We start from the raw sequence: 22,621 nt of genomic DNA, 5'->3' as shown, positions 1-22,621 counted from the left end.
CACGTAGTTCGTTAACAGAATAACAGAATATAGTTTTTATTGGGAATTTAGGCCGCGTAAGAGGAGGAAACAAAATCAGTTCACGTCATTCTTCCTCAGCGTCATCTGACACCAAGTCGCCGGTTTTCAAAACGAATCAACTCCGCCCAACTTGACCACGTGTCATTTTCATCAGCTGTCTGATTGGCCACCCGGCCCTGCCCCTCAAGCAAACCCCGCCCCTCTCCGCACCGTGGTGGGAAGACCTGTCGGCTCGAGACCTGGATCTGCCGGACTGGACATGACTCCTCGGAACCGTAAGCACTTTTGCTTTCTCTTATTTGTCGCCCTTGTTAGTTGACGACATGCCCGCGATTAAGGGAGAGAACGCGAAGCGTTAGATTTTCCCAAGCGCTTCTGCCGAATGTTCGTGTTGTTGCTCCACGTTTACTGTGTTCTTTTACCCTGGGTGCAGTTGTTGACTCGTAAAAGACTCGTGGAACTTGTTGAAACTTTGGAATGTTGCGTTTGCTCACTGAATATTACTGACACTGCTGGTACAGAGTGGAAATGAAACGACGATGTGATTCTGTAGAAGAAGCTAGTCAACATGAATGTTGATCTGAGCTGTCATTATAGTGTATTGTTGCTACTGTAATGTTGTCCAAGCTCCACTGGCCACGTTTACATGAGTAATAAATATGGGCGGTTGCATCTTGGTTGACAGGAACCCTGCGGTGGATATTTAAATCTGTTGTAGACACAGTGTAGGTTTTTATTCATAAGGATGTTTTGGCATAATAATGCCCTGTTATGAGTCTAACCACTAATATAGTTCTGTCTGTCACAGTTTTCATCTCCACATTTAGTTATTTTACCAAGCACGGATGTGTCTGTCCTGTTCATAAACACGAGGAAATATTATCTGTCTAATGGTTGTAGTTTATAAGCAGACAGCTTAGCTGGAAAAGGTTTTAATCACCTTATTATATTCCTAACTTGTTGATGGCTTTTTCACGTGTGAAACTAGACATAGCTTTTGTGAAAGCTGGTAAAAAAAGAAAAAGAAATTGTCATAGCTATATTTGATTGACAGACATATAAATGTTCAAAAACATGTATTATACACTTAAATGGAAATATTGTTTCAAAATATGTGTAAATATTACAAGTCTTGGCCTCATTTTATTGTTTAAAATGATAAAATTTGTTTCAGGAATCTTCTTTGGACTGTAAGCCTAACTTATATACTTATACTTTTATATTACTCTTTACTCTATTTTATTGTTCCGATATAATTCAGCTGAATGCGGCTATACGATTAAAAACAACACAGTATTTTTACCAAAAAAATGCATCACCAGGAGTAGTATTTCAACCCATTTTATTTACAGACATTCAAAACCTTCCCTGAAAGCAAGAGGATAAATTAGAATAAATGGAATATTAGACAGAAATAGCCCTCACTTTATTCCTGCTATTGCAAGTAGGACTGAAAGATATATTGTTGTCGTATCAACATTGAGGTATGAACATTCAAGATATTGATGAAATCAACAATCTGGAAGCTGTGGCAGTGACAGACATCAGTTATGCGTTTGCCATTCAATAAGCAGCTAAGAACAACCAACCACTGTCGTTTCCTGCTTGCCACTGATTAATAGCTAAACACATCCAACTTTAGACATCCTGTTCTGTCACAATGCCTTCATTAAAAAAAAAACAAAACAGGGTTTTCGTTAAATGGCTGTCATATAGCATCATATGGAGATATCTTGCATGAATATTGAGATATGAGATTTTGTCCATATTGTTCAGGCCTTAGTGCCATTAATGGCAAGTGCAAATTAATGCAAAACCAAAAAATGGGACACGTGCAGCTGCACAATTAGAGAACATAACATGTGCAGGAATCAAACAATTCAGTCCTGTATTTAAAAGGATTGAGAATATGGCTAGTAAGGTTCATGATAGCCTGCTGAACACAAGCTCCAGCTTGAGCACCCTTTTGCTGGCTTCCTCTGGCGAGGATGCCCAGTGTTGTAAGGCAGAAATGCCTTGGGATTCAAACATACCGTACACGATTGATCATGTGTTTCCTCATTCCTCAGATTAAAAGCCTTTCAGTAAATTTCAAACTGATTGAAAGTTTGAAACTTACAGTAAGTTTTGTTCCCGTCAACAGCGTCAGACATCCCATCAATAACAGCGCTCTTCCATGTCGCATCGACCAATCAAATGCAAGCGTACCAACTCACGAGATGTAGGTAACCACGATATTTTGCCTGAAAACAAGCTAAAACAACCACTCATGTAGAGTATATAATAGAAAATGTGTGTCTATGGAAACAACCACAGACACAGAGTCATAACATTTTTTTCCAAGTTGACTTGAAACTTTTAGGGAAAAGGTGTCTCAGAGTTCACAGAAGTTGTGATTCACCACAACTTTTATGGAGGCCAATTTCCTCCATAACTCATTGGTGGAGCTATTATGCTAGCAGGCATGTTGTTGCTACTGAGGCCCTTTCTGTCAGAACTGGCTTTAAACTCATCTGACAGCGGTTCATTTGTTTGGCTCAAGCGCACCAGTTTGGCTGCCCCATGTAAATAATTCAGCTAAAGCTGCCCATTTCCCTATCCCCGGCTCAACGCTGTCCTTTCCTTGGATCACTTTCCACACGTGCCGAGCAAACAATTCAGTCTATAGAAGCTATCCTGCAACACTACAGTGTGTGTTCTTTCAGGAGTCTGTTCCCGCCAAACCAGAGACGTCCACTCACCCAGTTGCTTGACCAAATATTTATAAAGAGATGTCTGGGTGATGATATGCAGCAGACATGAGTCACTGAGCTGTATCTCTGCGTCACTCTCTCCCATGCATACAGCACCTACTTGAAAGCTGGTAAACACATATCACTTAGTGATAGCTGCTTCGCCAAGTCGCTGCTTTCAACATCTAATGTGTATACATATGGCCTACTTCCTCAAAATGACAAAAACTGAATGTGGCAATTTCTAACTGCTGCTGCGTGTATAAATACCTTGTATAATTTCCGTTATGGAGAGAGGAAATTGAGTATATTATGCTTATTCTCCATTGCTTGTATCCATAGCAACATGTCCCGGGGCAACAACACAAAGTGTCTCTTGTCTTGGAAGAAATAGGACAGACGCTGTCATCAGTGAAGAATTCCAAATTCTTCTCTTTGAATTGAGCTGTAGACTCTCTTGTAGCTCAAATTTGGATAGGTGTTGCTTCTGATTTTTGGAGCTCTAATGGGAAATAAGACAGCAACCATTTTTTTGTACATCCGTCCTTAGCCAACACCAGCAGAACAATGCAGACTTCTACTCTTCCACCAACTTCGCTGTGTTGACTTGTGATGTGTGTTCGTCTTCAAAAACAATACAAAACAGGCATTGATGTTTGGTTGCTGACCTACTCTGAATACACATGCACATGCATAAATATCTTTGTCATCCTTCAGTAGGGCTGTAAGAACATATCTATATTGTATCAATATTTTTGTTGAGTTATCACAATACTTCATTGTGTGATACTGTCATGATTTTTTTTAAGTTGGCTATATCAATATATAATGCATAAATAGTTGGATATATTGCTACATTTGTGACATGTTTAATACTAAGGGGGCGATGTTAAGTGAAAGTCTAACTGGAATGGCGTCGTAACAATAAACTTGTTTTCATGCGCATCATATTGTACTGCGTTATCTGATTCAACCCTTTAAACTGATGGCTGTAATTACAATATCTTGTTGAAACAGTATTGCGATCTATCGTATCACCACTCCTGTATCGGGATACGTATTGTATCGCAAGATACCTGCCAATACACGGTCATACTCTTCAGCTTACTTATTGCTGTCTTTCCATGTGTTACCATTAGAAAGAGATGATAATTTATCGTACATGATTTACCACTAAAAACAATCCCCACGATGAGATTTTAACATCTCGTAATAAATTTGTTCAACACTAGCTCAACATACTTACAACATTGGACTTTGTTGAAACTTGTTCCATTTCCATATTGGCTTACACAACTATATCTGGAGGACTTTGGTTCAGGATCGGTGTTTTAAATGTTTTTTTTCAGGACAAGAAACTCTCATTAATGACATTAGTAGATACCAAGTGTTGGTTTTGTTAGATTGAGCGGTTCGAACCAGTTTTTAGACACACTTGTCGTATCAGGAATATCAACACATGCTGGGTTTCCTGCAGCTGCGCTGCCCTGGCAAAAACCGTTACCTACCTCGACCACATTCTCCACCCCAAAAAAAAGTCAAAAACATTTACTATTATGTGTCAGACTCTTAAACCTTAAACACAGTCGAAGATGTGGGTCAATTTTTTGATGTCATTTTTCTGATGGCATCGTATTTAAGCCGTGGCTCTGTGCTGTGCTGGTTTACATGTCGCGTAAACCCTGACAAATAAACTATACAAATGAAGTGTGAGTAATGTGAAATAGATAATTGAACAGATCAAGCGTACAATGTAAACTCCACTCATCACTTGTTAAATATCTGACTGTTGCCCTATAACCTGACACACCGCTCCTCTTTTCCTCAAATGAACACGTGGTCTGCAGTTGTGCTATGAGCTGCTCTTTGACAGCAGAACTCGGTTGCTCATCCAAAACAATAAACTCCATTCGCAGCAGTTTTGTCTGTGGTTCGCTGTGGTTAGTGTTTGCTCCACCACCCTCTTGGTAGCTTTGAGGCCGATTGTCATGTCAAATTCATGATGTTTTAGCGCTGAGACTGACTTCATGGGTGCACATGTTGTGACTTCAAGCTCAGCCGCCGTTTTCCTTGACTGAGAAGTATTGCCAAATTCCCAAAATCATGGCTGGCAGGCTCACTGTCTGCTGCTGCAGCAGGTAGGCGTCTCTGAAGTATCACAAGTAGTGTGATTTACCAAGGAAATGCCCTTCACTGTTTTGTCATTGTTACATCGTAGAAGAATAAAAAGAATAAATATTGATCGGCCGATCTTGATAAATGCCCATATCGGCGCCAATTGATAGGTGCATCCTTACTTTAAACTGAGATAGTCTATGATCAATTGTCTGGATGCTTCCTGCTAAACTGTTTACATGAGTCATCTTCCTATTTGAAGGCAAGGCTCACATGCACTAAGATCAACCAGCATCAACTTCAAGAGTGAGTCTGAACACTGAAACCAGAGAGGTCACAACCCCCCCAAAAAACTACTAAGGTCAGCTTAAGTGCGGCAAGCAACTTTGAAGCGGATGTTTTCACTCAGATTTGTGTGTTAAAATATTTGCCACACACTGGTGTCGTTTTTTTTTTTATCCTAGAATTATGTCAGCTTATCAGTGGCGCAGAGAGATTACCCTCCAAAGACGTGAAGATCCTGGTGGTCCTTCTGTGAAGACCTTTTATACATCCGTTCATGATGAGTGCAGTTACACAACTCAGAGCACTGTTGCTGTGATGGAGCAGGAAAGCATTCAGGCAGGAGGATTGGCTCAAGAGTCAACATGAGTGTGTTTGTTATGCCATCACAGGGATTCCAGGGCAAAATACTCCGACTGCTTGAAATGTCTGTCTTGAAAGAGATGTTCAGGCATTTAATACTTCATGTCTGCATGCCACATGACAATAACAACGATCACCCCGCGAATTGACCTTTGTAGATCGTGCAATAAGTCATGAATGGGCCACAGTCAAATTCTTCTAGAAACAAAACTTATTTGCCATTTAAGAAACCACCACTCAGTAGAGTAAAAGGCATGTGTAGCTAGCACTCAAGCTAAAGCTAAAGCTAACTCTAGGGGAAGCAAAGAGCCAGTCAGCAGTAGTGACGTGTAAATGAGGTTTCATGACACAGTATTGAAGGGTTGGTGAGGTTTCATGAAACAGTGTCCTTATTTTCAGAGGCCACCAGATGGCACTGTCTGCTATAAAATGTTACATTGAGGACATTATTTTTTCTGGACAAATTGGGACATTGTTTTATCAACCTTGCAATGCTGTTTCATGATACCTCATCTTCACAGGCCTAGTCAGTGGCTTGCTATGCGTTCCAATGACCATTGAAAGTGAATGCTTGGCTTTGCATGGAATAGATGGGGAAAAAGATTTTTGAAAAAAAAAGAAGAAATTCAAACTTTGGCATGGTAAAATACTCTATTCACCAGACCTCTAGAGGCCCCCAGGTTGGTTAGCCTAACAGATTTTCTATGGGAAACCCAGTTGTCCCTTAAAGAAACTCCCATTTCACATTGTTGGTCGCAATATTTTCACGAATTACTTGAGAGTGCACCTTAGAAAAGTAGGGGGTCATCTTCGATGTTAAGGTACTTTCAAACCAAATGTGACTTGGGCACATGTTGCGCAACTGGCACCAGAATTGTTGTTGGTCTCCAAAGCGACTTTTCCTGCCTCATAAGTGGCATTTAGAAAGTAGCTCAATCTGATGGAGGATTTAAACTCCACCTTCTCTGGGTGCATCAGGTCCTTCAGAGGTGCTCTCAGCTCGCTCCCACTTTGAACCGTGACGTTTGTTACTTGTACTCAGCCACTTGCTTTTGCTGAATCGTGTTTGGACTGTGAACACACCTCTCAAGTGCATGAACTATTCAATAGGTTTATCATTATTAGCTACTGAAAGCCTTGGTTCTTAACCAGTTCACTTTATCATAACCTTGTTATAAAATGTGTTGTACAATGTTCTGACTGTTGAACACACAAACCCTGCCAACACTATATGACTTTTTATCCCATAACATTTTTCATTGAAATTTATGAGTTTCCCCCTTCAATGATTGACTCATGTTGCACAAGCTCAAGGTGAAACGCCACACTTGGTCTCATGACTGCGCGCAACTGTTGTAATCGCTGCGCGAGATAAGTGAAGTGCTGCCGTGTTTTGAGACTTTATCAGTCTCATTCACAGATTGGAAATCTCACGCAGCCTGTCCCGGAAAGCTGTCAGACTAATGCTCAGCTCTTAAGCCGGTGAAGTGACCAACAATTTAATCTCCACATATGTCAAATAGTGCTGCTATCGAGGGATTTTTTTTTCACCATTTCCTGCGTTTTGAACAGCTCAAGCTTTTGGGTGATGAGATTAAGGAGATGAACCAGGTTCACGATTTCCTGTGATGCTGACTTAATCATATCTAAATACTAAGATTATGAACTAAAAAAATCAACTCTGCAAGTCTTCCTTTCCGGAGCTCAAGCGGCTTATATTCATTTTCCACCCTCTAGTTATTGGCAAATCCATGATATTATTATAATCTATCCTTTGCCTTACATCTCAAATTGGTGATATGGATAACAACAATTCTGTAAGATTAAATTATTATTCAACAAGTGTTGTCCGTCCTTACCGTACTCCTATGTTTTGCAAATATTATATATATGGCAGTGTCTTAAATCATTCCATTATTTGTGATCCTGCAGTTTGTTTGTTCACGGTTGCCCACTTCTATACAGACTGGTGTAAATATGAATTCTTCATGTGTTAGGACTTGTTTACAACATAATCATAGTGAATATTTAGTAAGTTGATAATGCTGTCTGACTCTCAGGGATATAGCTGATAATACTACTACTACGACTACTTGTATAACTAAAAATGATCCAATTTCACCTCATATTTCCTGAGATAGAGGTGGGCGATATGATGACATTAAATCATGACAATTAGAAAGTGTTGAGGAGCAACCAAGGTGAGGAGATCACATGGATTCGCTGGCATTCTTTCTATATATTGTATAGCTCCAGTGTGTTTTGAAGATCGCGGCGATTCTCTTCCTCACAGCGAAGAAGCCGCTCACATGCAACTTTCAGCTGTTTTTAAACCGATGCGCCTCTAACTTGACCACACACTTTCACCACAGAACGATGGAGGGAGTGATCCTTGTCGGACCTGCGACACCAAAGACTGTCTACACCGCAGAGCTAACAGAGCTAACAGAGCTAACAGCTAACGCGACGTCTCACTTCAAAACTTTAGTTTTTAGTTTGCTCAGTGGCTTAAAAGTTGGCGAACTAAATGCACAGCAAAATAAATGTTCACCAAAATGTGAAGTGAGAAAGAATAATTATTTGAATGAAGCAAGTTCAGGATTTGTCTGTAAACTGAAAACTACAATAAAATCATGCAAAAGAGAAGTGATAAAATCGAAACATTATTTAAAGCAAGTAAATAAATAAATAAATCCTGATATATTTTGCCATATCGCCCACCCTCAAATCTTGACACATTTGAAACAAATACATTTTCTGCAATTTGTTTCTGCAAATAGCCTGGCAAAATAACAACCGAGTGTCAGTAGCTACAGTTTTTCATGAATGCATAGGGATTTTCTATAGGACTTTAAGCACAAGCGCGCTTTGGCTGAGGTTTCTTTGGTGGTGTGCCTCAGGATTTTTTCAATGAACCAAGGCTGCCGTGGCATGAAAAAGGTTAAAAAACACTGGTATAAATTATGTGCTTAAATGTCAGACGACTTCAGTAGTATTAAAATCCGAAACATTTCTCATTGAAAGTTCTCATCAAATGTTTGATGTGACTTCAGTGCAGTGAAAGGGAACTCTACTAAGTCAGTGGCTATGCCTGCTCTTGTGTTGACAGAAGCGAGCTGTGTGTTTTGGTGTGTCAGGGGTATCGAGGCAGTGAGCACATTCTTTCCTGTGGGTGACTCATGTGCTGGGCATGGTGCCGCCTGCAGGCACAGTCTTTAGGGACAGACACCACAATGAAAGAACACCACATTACAGGATCAAGCAAAATGCATTCCAGCGACAAACCCAGGAAATAAAAATTCTCGGTTTCAAGTTTTGTGTTTACAGTCGTTCAGAACGACACTGTTTTACATCCCTTAAGGGAGTGGCATTGGGTGAGAGCGTATGCCCAGCCAGGTTGCAGCATGTGTGTTGTGTTGGTAGGAATGTTGCGTAAGACTGTGCAAATCCCAGACAACCACAAAACATCATTCAACTCTCATTCAAAAGAGGCTCGGGAATAGTGGTTCTCACCGCACAAAGCCAAGTTTATGAGCATATCCATGGCTGACTCGTGGGGGGTCCATGTTTTTCTTCTGTAAATGTACCTCATATCGCCATACATAGTAGCTTAGCTTAATTCGAAATGTTTGTATTGTAGGAGTGTCGTATACAAACCAGACGTAAACAAACTAAAACCTTGTGAAATGACATGAAACCATGTGATCATTGCAAAGATATTTATTTGTCATCGAAAAGTCCAACCAGCAGCAGAACCTGGTGTCATATTCATAGTCATAGTCATATTCATCATATTTACTAAAGAAAAAAAATGAAACACTTGATGCAAACTGTTGAGACAATTGGAAAAAACAGAATACAATTCTGAATAAAATAAATACAATAAAACCATGTCTAAATATTATAAAATAATATGTTCTATTTAAACTCCAAATAAGAGTAAAAGTAAAAAGTAAAGTGTAAATGAAAATATTCCCCAAAAAGTTGTAATTAATTTTCAAAACTGCTTCAACAGGTGCTTTCATGAACAGTTTTTATCTTTTTTCTTTTGAAGAACTTCTCCATACTTGTTAACTATCAGAGATTTGCAGCGCTCAAGTCAATTCAGTAAGAGTGTCTTGTGGCCCAAAGGTGTAAAACAAAAAACTTCTGGTGGCCCTATGGGCCCTATGGTTAAGAATCACTGCTTTACCTCATCATTTTCAGCTGGATTTCCATGGAGGAATTCTTTGCATTTTTGGAGCGCTCAGCATTTTTGTGTGTCAGTGTGTCATTCATTGAGAAACCTCCTCCCAAGTGGAGTTAGTATTTTGTCACCTTCTCTTTGTTCCAGTCAGGATCTTAAACAATGATAACTGTGGACAGAAAGACAAATGAACTGTGTGACTCTCCATCCATCATTTATAGTTCGTGCTTCTCTCCTGCTCTGTGTTCAGGTCTTCACATGTGATGCTGGTGTTTGTGACAGCGGCGCTCTGATCTTCACTCATTCAAGGAAAGCTTCACAAAACAAACGAAAATGTCATCGTCACTTTCGCCCACATACAGCGACAGCAGCAGCTCTTCCAAACAGGAGAGCAACAGGGTTTGTTGTTGGGTGTTGTCATGATGCTGGTCATCGTAAAGTTGCCCTTTAAGATTTGAGAGTGGAAGATAAATGTTCAATGTCTTCCTATAGGACAGCTGGGAGATTGTGGAGGGCCTGAAGGGAATTCCTGCCAGCATACAGGAACCTGAGAGGCAGGAGGGGTTCCTGCTGAAGAAGAGGAAGTGGCCCATGAAGGGTTGGCACAAGGTGGGACCCGAGACATTTCTCTTCAACTTCTGTTGATGGCAGTGCTGCTGCACACGTTCTAATCACAACGGTGCTAATGTTTGGTGGCAGTTTATAATATTACAGAATTTTCTGTCATTATATGTACAATTTCAAGAATACCACACTCTTTCATTTTTTCAGTGTGTTTATCTTAGTTTTATCATTCCTGATTGATGTACAAGCACATATACTCAAACACAAAAGTGGTCAGCAAGTTAGTGAGGTTGTTGAACATTTACATGAATAAAATGAAGATTCTGGATTTGAAAGCTTCATTTGCCGAACAGAAAAGTAAACACAGGTAACCATTCACACTGACAAGCTTTTTTGTTGCTCCTTCAACTGAGTGAGAAGCTGTATTGAGATTGATAAAGAACATCAAATTGAAGGGTCGTGGGAAGATTATGAAGAACTTTTGTTCTTGATCATGGTTTTAAACGTATAACACACACAAGTGTCAATAACAGTGGTGGTTAGTCAGGTTCCGATCTCATGAGTAATCACATGATTCAAAGATAGTTAGTTCAGAGGTTCGTGCTGTTATTATCTAGACTGGAATTGTGCCGTGAAGTATTTTTTACTCAGAGTATCTCCACCCCATGACGTCGCCTCAACAGAGACAGTGCTTTTCTGTGACTGGCTACTCATAAACCTCAGCAGTCATTTGAAACTGAGAATACATGTAGATTAAAAGCTGACTCCAGAGTTGCAGTCCACTGACGTCACACACACACACCAATATCCTGTCATTTAACAATTAAAATATGAGATGTCTGGGCCTGAGCTTCTATATTTCCCCACCAACTTCAACTTTTCTAAATGTTATAAAGGATGTGGTTGAACTAATCACTGTTAATATCATTGATAATATAATGTGGGTCACTAAGAAGAATCCCTTTATTCATAGATGTAGATACAGTCGCTCTGAATGTGTGACTTATTATCTCACCTCAATCTAGCACTGAGAGGAACTCAGCCGTTCCTGCAGGTTTAATTCAAGCTGAACCTCTTAGCGTCTTAAAATATCCCATCCTGCTGAACATTTTCTTCGTCATTCTTTTTTTTTTTTTTTACTGTAGCCCGAGTCATCTTTCTCACCTCACTGCTCATATCAGGAGGCCCTTTTAGTTGATCGAAGTACAGCCAATAAACGCTCCTTCACTGAGGTCTGCTGTGCCGTCAAACCTTTAAAACATCCATCTTTCTTTTGGTCAGCACGACTGTTGTTTGTTAGCTTATATCATCAGTGCTTATGCAACGTGGAGAAAGTAGATTTACTAGTGGAAAACTGCAGAAAGTCAGTTTTTCAAAAGTGCTTGTTGGACTAAAGTGCAGCTTCAGTCCATTTATAAAAGGTGAAATCAACCAATAAAAGTGTTGAAATCTGTCAAAAATACTATTCTGATGCATAATTTTATCCTTTTTTCGCGACTGAGGAGAATCTGTTGGAGGGAGAGCATTGTGGTTTTTGTCCCAGTCTGGCGCAGGGGACTAGCTCTTCACCTTCTGCAGGATCTTCATGGGACTGAACTTGGAGATGGCATTCAACCATGTACCTTAGTTTTGGAAACGTCCCCAGAAATATTATTGTTGTTGTTGTAATAATTTAATCTATTAATATTAAAAATAATAAACTGGAGTTCAGTCAAATGTAGCGTTAGTGTTAGGTCTCACATTTCTTTACATTGATTAATTTCAAATCCATATTTCATTTGACATTATATATCATAATTTAACATCTTTCTAAGTAACAGTAATAACACTTTTTTTTAATCAACCTGTTCCAAAATTGTGTTATTCTTTTTACACAGAGATTCTTTGTGTTGGATAAGGGGATCCTGAAGTATGCAAAGTGTGGTGCTGATGTGAGTATCATCTTACTCACCAAACGTTGGTCACGGAAGTTCAAGTGGTTTCGTTTCTACTGCAGCTGAAGAAGGGAAAGCTTCACGGCTGCATCGATGTTGGTCTGTCTGTGATGTCAATAAAGAAGAAGGCCATGTGCATCGACCTGGACACGGAGGACAACATCTATCACCTAAAGGTAGCGCTGGACGGCAGACAACATCAAGATTTCGATATGTTTGATGTGTATCTGGTTTAACCTTGAAAGTTAGGAAAAAAAAAATGTGACTCAAAACAGATTCTATAGAGCAATTGTAACCGTGGTAACCATGGTTTGAACCCTGTGTCTTACACAACGTTGATGCTAATATGGATTATGGATTTTTTACGTGCATCAAACCGATGAAATCACCAGCGTTTTATTTGCCTTAAAGCGCTCAAAATACGCAGTTTTTGCCCACGTGTCTGCAGCTCTGCCAACAGAGTCGATCTCTTGCAGGACCAGAGACGAGAAGCAGCAGCTGAGACTGGCTATGGTGTCGGAACTTTGGACACTTGGGCGAAAACAGCGTATTTTGAGCAATTTAATGTAATGTTGTTTCATGAGTCAGTCTCAGTGCTGGTACCTGTACCTAACACCTAGTTAGGAGTGATCCCCAATCATTTTTAAAACAGGTGCACCACTGACCTTTCTACGGTGCAGACAGCACCAATGCACCTTTGGCTTGTAGATCAATGTGGATTAAATATGAACAAGATCCTTCTTTAGTGCATGTGGCTAATATTTTGGGTGCAGTCCAGAATTAACTACAATTTAAACCAGTATAATTTGATGATATACAAATGAAAATATTAAGAAGCACTTCCGCCTCAAAGAGTACTTGAAAACATCCTATAAAAAGCTTTGCTAAGCTTTGGTGCCCTGACGCTGCAGGCGTCGGAGATGATAGTGAGCAAACTGATAAAAATATTAATGCAGAAGACTGAGGTTAAAAATCCATGAGTGAGAGCAAATGAAAGTTGCACACACAGGTGACAGAGGACTGTAGATTTAAGGATTTCAATCTGACAGTGCACCTCCAGTTATTACAACTTATATCTCTATTAACATCAGTGGCACTGTCTGACTTTTCCACACACAATGTAGAGCAAAAATATGGGTGAGATAGTTGCATGTGACATCAGGAATCATGTTGAGTCATAGAGCCACCACTGTTTTGCCATTTTTGCTGTCATCCCTGCTGGAATGGAATTCAATACAGAGGTCGATTGATGAATAGAATTGTTCGTCTTGTATAGTCAGTTTCCCATGAAAACTCAAGGTCATTTTGGTAACAGATGACTGCACATATAAGAGAAGTTTGGCACGTCTGAAGCAGAAGTGCAGATGTGTCTTCCTGCTGCGAATGAATCTCACCACCTACGTACTTTCATCTCTTCACCTCCTCTTTCTGCTTCTTCAAGAAGTAATTAGACTTTTTGGCCCGCAGGTGAAGTCTCCCGAGCTGTTTGAGGAGTGGGTGTCGAAGCTGCGTCACCACCGTCTGTTCCGACAGAATGAGATTGCCATGTATCCCCACGAGAAGCACCTCTTCCCCCCACACGCCGCCTCCTCCCCGTTCCTCAACGAGTCCTTCAGTAGAGTGAGTTATTCAGTTTTGAAATGATGTTGTGCAGAAACTTGGAGGTGATATGGGGCCACAACCTCGCTGTTGTATTCCCACCTTTTCAGAGGGCGACCCTGACCAAGCAGGCGTCGATCCACCAAGCTAAAGTCAGCACCTGGCTGCACTCTTCAGAGGAAATGGACAAGTGCAACAAAGGTTGGACTTCATCATCAGATATTAGAATTATATTCCAGGTCAACTTGAGTTTTAAAAGCCATTGATTTTTAAAAGCTGTATAAGTTGAATGGAAAATAATATGAGATATAAAGTGAATGAACTGCCATGTAAGAGTTGAACTTTGTTCCTGTTGGATTCAGACTTGGTGGAGTGTGAATCTTATCTGCTGGAACTGAATCTTCTACTGAGGAGCATGGAGGATCTGCATCGCACATACTCAGCTCCAGCTATCGGTGCACTTCAAGTGAGTGAGTTTGAATGAGGGAATATACTGTAGTTAAAACAGAGTTCCAACATTTGCAGGGAAAAGAAACATGGCGTTGCTGAACTTGTTTTCTGCTGCACCACAGGGACCTGTATACGACATTCCGAAAAAGGGAAAGAGGCCGAGGAAGTGGCGTAACAGGAACAGCAAAGAGTCAAAAGAAAAACTGCAGGTAAGAACTGACTAGGTGGAAAAAAAGAGAGGCCCTGTATTATTACCTTTCCAATGTCTGAAGTGCAAGTGTAGTGCATGTGTAGTTATTAGGCTTAGGGCGCCCCCCACAGGCTGATTTGAAAATACATGCTGCTATCCAAATTTTAATCTTCTGTGGAATCATTGCAATGAATCACAAATTTATTTTGATGACTTAACCTTGACTTACAATAAGGAGTTTGTTGCTGGATAGACAAGCACTGTTGAATCACACTTAATTTATATATTCTGTGTCAGATTTGTGTTTCACTGTAATGACGCATGTTGACCAGTAGATGTCAGCGTCGAGCAGTTGCGAACGATTAAAGGCTGAAGAGCTGCTTTACTTTGTTTCTTTTTGAAAAAAGAAACATGAAATATCCAACTACTTTTCAGCATTCTGCTGTCCTCTCCTCTTGGATGCATTATTTGTTTGGTTTGCCTTGAGTTTACATGTATCTACACATGTTCTAAACCAGTGATTCTTAACTATAGGGCCGAGGCTTATGCTTGGGCTGCGAGCGCCTCCTTGAGGGCCGCTTAAAGTTTTTTGTTTTACACCTTTTGGCCATGAGGGCCGCGAGACGTTCATTTTATGGCGGTACGTTCATTCACACTTTACACTTTAGTTTATTTATGAAAAAATAAAACATTTGATATTTAGATTTTTATTCAATTTATTTTATTTGTAATTTTATTCATGATTTACAGCTTTTCCAGTTTTCATCCAGGATATTTTTTTTTCTTCTTTTTTTCTTTTGTAAATTTCATTCAACATGACCTGCACCTGATTCTGCTGGTTGGACTTTTCCATGACCAATATCTTTGCGCTGATCACATGGTTTCATGCCATTTCACAAGGTTTTAGTTTTTTTTACATGTGTGGTTATTGAACACAAATGAAATCAGAAATCAGTCATCACAGTACTGAATCAGTTCTAATCCTTGAATGGGCCCCGGACCCACTTTTTAAGTTTAAGACCCCTGTTCTAAACCACAAACTTTCTTAGCCCTGGCAGTTCTCACCCTCAAATGTCAAGACACTCCACTGTTGACTGAAATCTTGCTTCTTTCTTGTAGGTTCCCGTGTCATCCAACGTGATCCGCCATCATGTCTCCAACCCAAATCTCTCCACCACTGACCCCAACGCTCCTGAGGGCTGCTCCGACTCTCCAGACTCACCCACTGATGGGTCTCGTCTGCAGGAGGACTTCTTCAGACTCGCTACCAACAGTGAGCGGCCAGTAGGGAGAGTTAGCAAGTTAGCTTGGGCGCTAATGAGTTGTTTATCTCTTTGAAGTTCACGCCACCCTGAAGTCGGCCTACAGCGCCCTCTCTGCTGAGAAAGAGCGACTCAGACAGACAGTGGACATGCAGCCCCCACAGGCTGCTCAGGTCCTGGGCCTGAAGACTGCCTACGCCTCGGTGAGTCTGCTCTTCTCATTAAAAAGTGCCTGCTTTACTCATGGTTTTCTTCATTAATGGAAGCTAAAACAGATGGTGGTGTAAAATGATGATGGAAGATTTCAACAACCTCTTCTCCTCATCTCAACAGGAGTGTGGAGGCTCTCCAGTCCTCGTCCATCAGTCATCCAACGAGAGCAAACTGTCCATGCAGGATTCCATGTCGGAGTTCTTCGACGCTCAGGAGTATCTCCTGTCCTCGTCCTCTTCAGAGAATGAGGTAAGCCTTTGTTCCCTTCACCCTGAACTCGCTGTTAACAACGTACCTTTCAGATTTACAGAACTCAGGCCAAACTCTGCTTCAGGGTAAATCAAGCAACAGCTCTAACCTTTCAGTCTTTCACGCATATGTTCTTCCTGTCACAACAAACACTGGGTGTGTTTCTGAAACCAGTTTGGAGTTCGCTGGAGTTCCTGCTTATTTTCTTGCTGACCTGTGCCTCTTCTGATTCTGACTCCAGGTGTCTGATGACGACTCGTACATCAGCGATGACAGCGCGTCCGTGGATACGTACAGCAACGAGGAGGACCGGCCCTCCACAGGTAAATCAAGTTGTGAGTCAGTTTCAAGTCAAATAGACTCCAAGATCACTTCATGAGTGACAGATGTATCATGTGTGTGTATCATCACACACAGTACTGAAGGGTTGATGAGGTTTCATGAAACAGTGTCCTGATTTTCATAGGCGACCAAATGGCTCTGTCTTCTATAAAATGTTTGGACTTGAACTACTAACTCAATGAAACCTCAGATCATTGCTGAACCAAGAGCGCCACCTAGTGGCCTCTGAAAATCAGGACAACCTTGCAGTACTGCTCCATGATACCTCGTCTACGCATCACTAATTTTTAGCTGGCTTGAAAAGACATTTGTGCGTTTGTAGTTATTAGTTAGCAAAGCTATTTGTCTGCTCTGTAACTCTGCATACGATTATGATTCAAAATAAAAGTGACTTGAAAGAAGGAAAAGCTTGATGTGCTGAGGGCCACATTATTAACAGTGAATGTGACTGAGAGGGGCCATCATGTCAAAGGAAAGACGGTGAAAACTATGAAACGTGGCGTAAAGGAAATCAAAAATATATGCCTATGTAACAAGAATATATATTTCATTTAAGTGCTTTTTTATATATAAATCCAAATAAAACTCTGGACCAGACGTTACGGCAAAAATATCTTCTATTTTCTTTCGATGTATTTTGAGGATCAAGAAATACACACAAAATCGCAACTGAAAAGAAGAAAAAATAGAATTTTTTGTCTTAAAATAAGAACATGTTATATTTACGTTTCATTTTTAACCATTAACCATATATATATATATATATATATATATATATAGCACTTTCCCTGATTTTTTTTTTTTCCTGTTTCATTTTTAACCATTACCACTGAAACGTAAATATAACATTCACCATAACAAATTCACCATCAATATCTGTACTATACTAATAACTGTGCATTAAAACAAGCTTTGTGTGGAGGAGTGTTCTGAGGTTTATTCTGATGTCTACAGATGAGGTGGATGCCGCTCTGATGCGTCGGCGCTCCACGCTGCCCTCTCCCAGCCCCACCAGCAACGTCAGCCTCTGGAACATACTGAGGAACAACATCGGCAAAGACCTGTCCAAGGTGGCCATGCCTGTCCAGCTCAATGAGCCGCTCAACACCCTACAGAGGCTGTGCGAGGAGCTGGAGTACAGTGAGCTGCTGGACACGGCCAACCGGACTCAGGACCCTTATCAGCGCATGGTGAGTGAGGAGTGAGGAGATGCCTGCAGCTGGGTTGACCAATGAAAGCTGTGTGTTTAAACCCAACAGGCTTACGTTGCCACGTTTGCCATATCAGCGTACGCGTCCACCTTCTATCGAGCTGGAAGCAAACCCTTCAACCCGCTCCTGGGAGAGACGTACGAGTGTGACAGACCCGACAAGGGATTCAAGTTCATTGCTGAGCAGGTCAGCCAAGAAATCTTTGAAGAAAATATAACAAAAAGACATCCTCTGTTTCTAGCAGTATTTCCAGACAGAGTTGTGTAATGTTTGTCTGGTTGCCGTGGTAACGTGGAACAGGCCGATAATTGTTGCCAGAGAAATTCATTCTCTTTGATTTTCTTGGTTTGTTCTTCCTTCCTCTTTTTGGTTTTCTGTGATATTATCCCGAAAACTGACTTTCTTAGAAAGAGGAAATGTATTTTAGTGTTCGGGGCTACTTGATATCTTTTACTATGATCAAATGTTAAATTATCTACGGATGAGTCGACTAGTCGTGAAGTCATCACTCTTTCTACAGTAAGCTCAGGCTAATATGGGACCATTCCAGCACCTTGACTATAGTTCGACTCACCTCATCTACTGTGGTCTGGCTCTTTCTGTGTCTCTCAGGTGAGTCATCATCCCCCGGTGTCAGCGTGTCACTCTGACTCCAAGAACTTCACCTTTTGGCAAGGTGAGGACTCACCACTTCTCTATTCCAGTGAAGAAGCTGAGCTGAATACTTGTTACTCCGCTTTCATTAAGTCGCCGTTCTTGAGCTGCTTTGAACATGTCACGACACATTTGTCGACATCTGTGTTCCAGATGTGCGGTGGAAAAACAAATTCTGGGGGAAATCGATGGAGATCGTTCCCATGGGAACCACTCATGTGACACTTCCTGCGTAGGTTCTGCTTGCGATGTTTGTGCACAGCTTTTTTAAAGACTGGATTCTTTTCCTGTGCAAATAATTAGAGCATAACACAATACCTTTTGAAAAGATTGAGACAGAAGAGTGTGTAAAAAGTCAACAACAAAGAGACTGAATAATCCTAATGTTTCTTTTCATTTTTTGCTTGAAGTACGGACAAGTATAAGTGTGTAAGGTGCAGGTTTAAAAAAGTATTTAAGTTCAAATGCAAAATTATGTCTTGCCGATTAGGATGCTGTCTTTTTTTCAGATTTTTCATTCATGTAAAAATCGTCACTCATAAAAATAAGTCAGTTACGTGTCACAGAATAACCACATATTTCCCAACTGAAGTCTTAGAATGAACCAAAGCTGCTCTTTAAAGCAGCCTTTGCGTCCATGTTTTTGTGATGTTTTGTGACATAATAGAATTTTTAGCGTCACATCTGCCTCACCAACCAAGACTCATTTTGATTTTTAGATTTGGGGACCACTATGAGTGGAACAAAGTGACGTCCTGCATCCACAACATCCTCAGCGGTCAGCGCTGGATCGAGCACTATGGAGAGATGACAATCCGAAATAAGAACAGTGAAGCCTGTCAGTGCGTCATCACGTTTGTTAAGGTGAGACTTAAGTCTCAATGTATTCATTGGTAATGGGTAGATGAGGTATCATGAAACAGTGTCCTGATTTTCAGAGGCCACTAGATGGCACTGTCTACTGTAAACAGCTAATTCAATGAGACCTCACATCATTTGTATACCAAGAGCGCCATCTAGTGGCCTCTGAAAGTTAGAACACTGTTTCATCAACCCTGCCATAATGTTTCATGATACCTCAACTTCCCATCCTGGTTATTATACATGTGCTACCTGTGCTGCCTGACATATTTGTTTTTTGTGAAATTCATTTCTTCTATGATGTTGATACTCCACTGTTTTTCCTTTCCTTAATAACAAAACTAATAATTCCCGAATAGCAGTATTGATTCCTTGAAGTTAAATTTCTGCCATTTCAACCATTGTGAAGGAAGACAAAATAACTGGTCAGAGAGTAATGTGAAGCGTCTGTTGTTGTGAAAGTCTGACTTCTACAGGTCAAACATTCTCATGCACATGTAAAAGAATGGGTTTAACTATATCAACTGGTTTTCACATTCAGGTATATATATATATATATATATATATATATATATATATATATATATATATATAATTTAATTTAATTTTTTGTATTTAAAAAAACCTTTGTTCTGCACCATCTCCTGGATGATAAGGAAAACCTACATAATAAAATTTGGTGAAGGCCATACATGAATATGTCTGTTTTACCTCAGGCTAAATCCTGGAGTGCCACTGTGAACGAGATCGAGGGCGTAGTCACAGATGCCACAGGGAAAGTGGTGCACTCTCTCTTTGGAAAATGGCACGAGTCTGTGTTTCAGGGCGACCCTCCCTCAGCCACATGTATCTGGAGGGCAAGTGAGTGATTATTTACTGACTCAACACACATAGTTTAGTCGGGGAGAGAGGTGACGCTGTCTGTTTTCGGGGTGCAGACCCAATGCCGATCGACCACGAGCGTTACTACGGCTTCACCAAGTTTGCTGTGGAGTTAAATGAACTGGACTCACACTTGAGACCTCTGCTGCCTCCTACTGACACGCGATTCAGACCAGACCAGAGGTTTGTATCCATCCATTCTTAATAATTTTCCAAGATACTCATCCCTTTACGTCATCTTGACCCAGGCTGCTGGAGGAGGGGGACGCAGACGGCGCAGAGGAGCAGAAGCAGCGGATTGAGCAGCTTCAGAGGGACAGGAGAAAAGTTCTGCTGGACAAGAACAAGACGCACCAGCCCAGGTTTTTTAAGTAAGATGCCATCTTTTCTTTTCCTTTCATCTCCAGTCATTGTCCATCCTATGTCTCTGCTTTCGCTAGAATTTTTCACAGTGATGGGTCAATGAGGTGTCATGAAACAGTATTATAGGGTTGATGTTCTATTTTTCAGAGGCCACAAGCTGGCGCTCTTGGTTTGGAAATTATGTGAGGTTTCATTTAATTAGCTGTTCAAGTCCAAACACTTTACAGCAGACAGTGCCATCTGGTGGCCTCTGAAAATCAGGACACTGTTTCATGAAACCTCATCAACCCATCACTACTGTTTCGCATTTGCAATCCAGCAATAATGACAACAACAATAATAATAATTCTTAAAATATTATATATATATATATATATATATATATATATATATATATATATATATATATATATATATATATATATATATATATATATATATATAATATATAATGATGTATTATTGTCATATAATGTTTATAATGCTTTTGTTGATCCATTTTCTTCTGTAAAATATGCAGTGTTTTTGCTATTTAGGTGTCTGTATGAGAGAAAATGTAAAAACAGCTACTTAATCATGATGGTGTTTGTGTGACAGGAAGTCGAAGGACGACAGGTGGGTGAGCAACAACTCGTACTGGGAGCAGCGCAGGGAAGCTGCCTTCAGTCAAGCTGACTTCCCTGACCTCTGGTGACGTGAGCCCCGGCCAATCGAAGAGGGAAGTGGAACTCAAACTGGACCCTGATGTAGACATGAATGATGGTCGTGTTGGTGTCAAGATAACATTTGGACTTCTGCATTTTAAAGCACAGATTACCCTCCTCACTTCTTCTTTAGATTTGTATTTAACGCTACCATTTTATCTCTTTCCTTCACCTCTGAAGGAACTAAAGACTGTAAATATCATATCTGGCGTTCGCCAAAGTGCCTTTTAGGAAACTAACGTAATCCATTCCACTGCGACAAATATTTATGAAATTGTGGTTGGATCAGAGTTGTACAAACAGCTCACAAAAGCAACGGATCATCCCTCCAGATTGCCACTCCATTAAATTTGCCACAGAATGGACTGACAGCATGGCTGGAACCTGTGTGTGAAAGAAACGCAATAAATTGAGTTATGCGACTCCAAGTGTCGATTTCTATCCACTAGCTAGAATGTATTTTTCTCAAAAGGTTTGGATCGGTATTTAAGATTTACATGATAAAGAGTCTGCCAATGATGGGTTGATGAGGCTTCATGAAACAGTGTCTGATTGTCTTTCAGAGGCCACCAGATGGCACTGTCTGCTGTAAAATGTTTGGCCTTGAACAACTGATTCACTGAAACCTCACATCATTTCGAAACCAAGAGTGCCATCTAGTGATGTGACAGTGAGCCTAGACAGTGGTCCCTTCTCTCTCCCGGAGTGACCACTGCTCCATGTCTGCTGGAGATGATATGGTTTAGTAAAACACCCTGGGGAAGTTTGACGAGACAATGTGAAAACAAGACGAAATAGTTTGTCTTTTTTTAATCTATATTACTTGAAAAAGATAACATTTGATATAATATTATATATTATTATTTTATATTTCTTAAATTTTCTTTCTTTTCAAACCAAATTTCTGTTTTAGGGGAATTTATTTGTGTCTTTGACAATTAAATAATTTATCTTAATGTATTCTACTCATATCATGCGCATTATTAATATAATATTTGGGTTTTCATTCAGTATATGAAATGTTTTTCTACTCTTCAGTCATCTCTTTTGTCAACTCAGCAACGTACAATTTCGCATGTCATTAAACTTCAAACCTCCCCCACCTTTTTTTTTCTTATTACTTCCACTGTGACTTAGATTTTTGCTTTCACTCATGGGGTGGGTTTTTACCGCAAAGTTTGAAGATTCTCCAAAATGTTCCGTTCTGTGGAAAGCACATCTGCCTCATCCCTTGTGACAATATGAGAATAAAACAATGCATGATATGGGAAATGGCACTGAAGAAGAAGAGGCAAAATTAAGGAAATGAGTGATAGAATGAGGAAGTGAGACGCCACAGGATGAAGAGAATCAAACACACCATAGCAATAGCTGTATTGTCATCAGAGATTCCCAAATTTCATCTTTCACTGGTCATTTGACTGGCTATGGTTTCCAAAGACTT

At 40.3% G+C, this 22,621-nt stretch overlaps 1 protein-coding gene across 2 annotated transcripts; it reads left to right on the top strand.

The window, feature by feature from the left end:
• Window positions 1-232: 232 nt before the first annotated feature.
• Window positions 233-21,939, top strand: LOC128758006 (oxysterol-binding protein-related protein 3-like). Of its 2 annotated transcripts, none has more exons than XM_053863732.1 (22): window positions 233-296; window positions 9,950-10,098; window positions 10,192-10,308; window positions 12,141-12,194; window positions 12,266-12,373; window positions 13,665-13,817; window positions 13,907-13,997; window positions 14,159-14,262; window positions 14,369-14,455; window positions 15,556-15,709; window positions 15,777-15,901; window positions 16,032-16,160; window positions 16,402-16,483; window positions 17,457-17,692; window positions 17,762-17,899; window positions 18,326-18,389; window positions 18,521-18,599; window positions 19,087-19,231; window positions 19,945-20,089; window positions 20,167-20,293; window positions 20,359-20,481; window positions 21,071-21,939. In XM_053863732.1, the coding sequence occupies exons 2-22, from the start codon at window positions 10,033-10,035 to the stop codon at window positions 21,165-21,167; spliced, it is 2,424 nt and encodes an 807-aa protein (XP_053719707.1). In that variant the 5' UTR covers window positions 233-296; window positions 9,950-10,032; the 3' UTR covers window positions 21,168-21,939. The 2 variants fall into 2 exon arrangements, with proteins under 2 accessions (XP_053719707.1, XP_053719706.1); XM_053863731.1 differs by having other exon boundaries at window positions 12,260-12,373.
• The last annotated feature ends 682 nt before the right edge of the window (window positions 21,940-22,621 follow it).

This window comes from Synchiropus splendidus, chromosome 4 (assembly GCF_027744825.2).
Source record: "Synchiropus splendidus isolate RoL2022-P1 chromosome 4, RoL_Sspl_1.0, whole genome shotgun sequence".
NCBI lineage: Eukaryota > Metazoa > Chordata > Actinopteri > Syngnathiformes > Callionymidae > Synchiropus > Synchiropus splendidus.
This window is presented reverse-complemented; position numbering and strand designations above follow the sequence as displayed.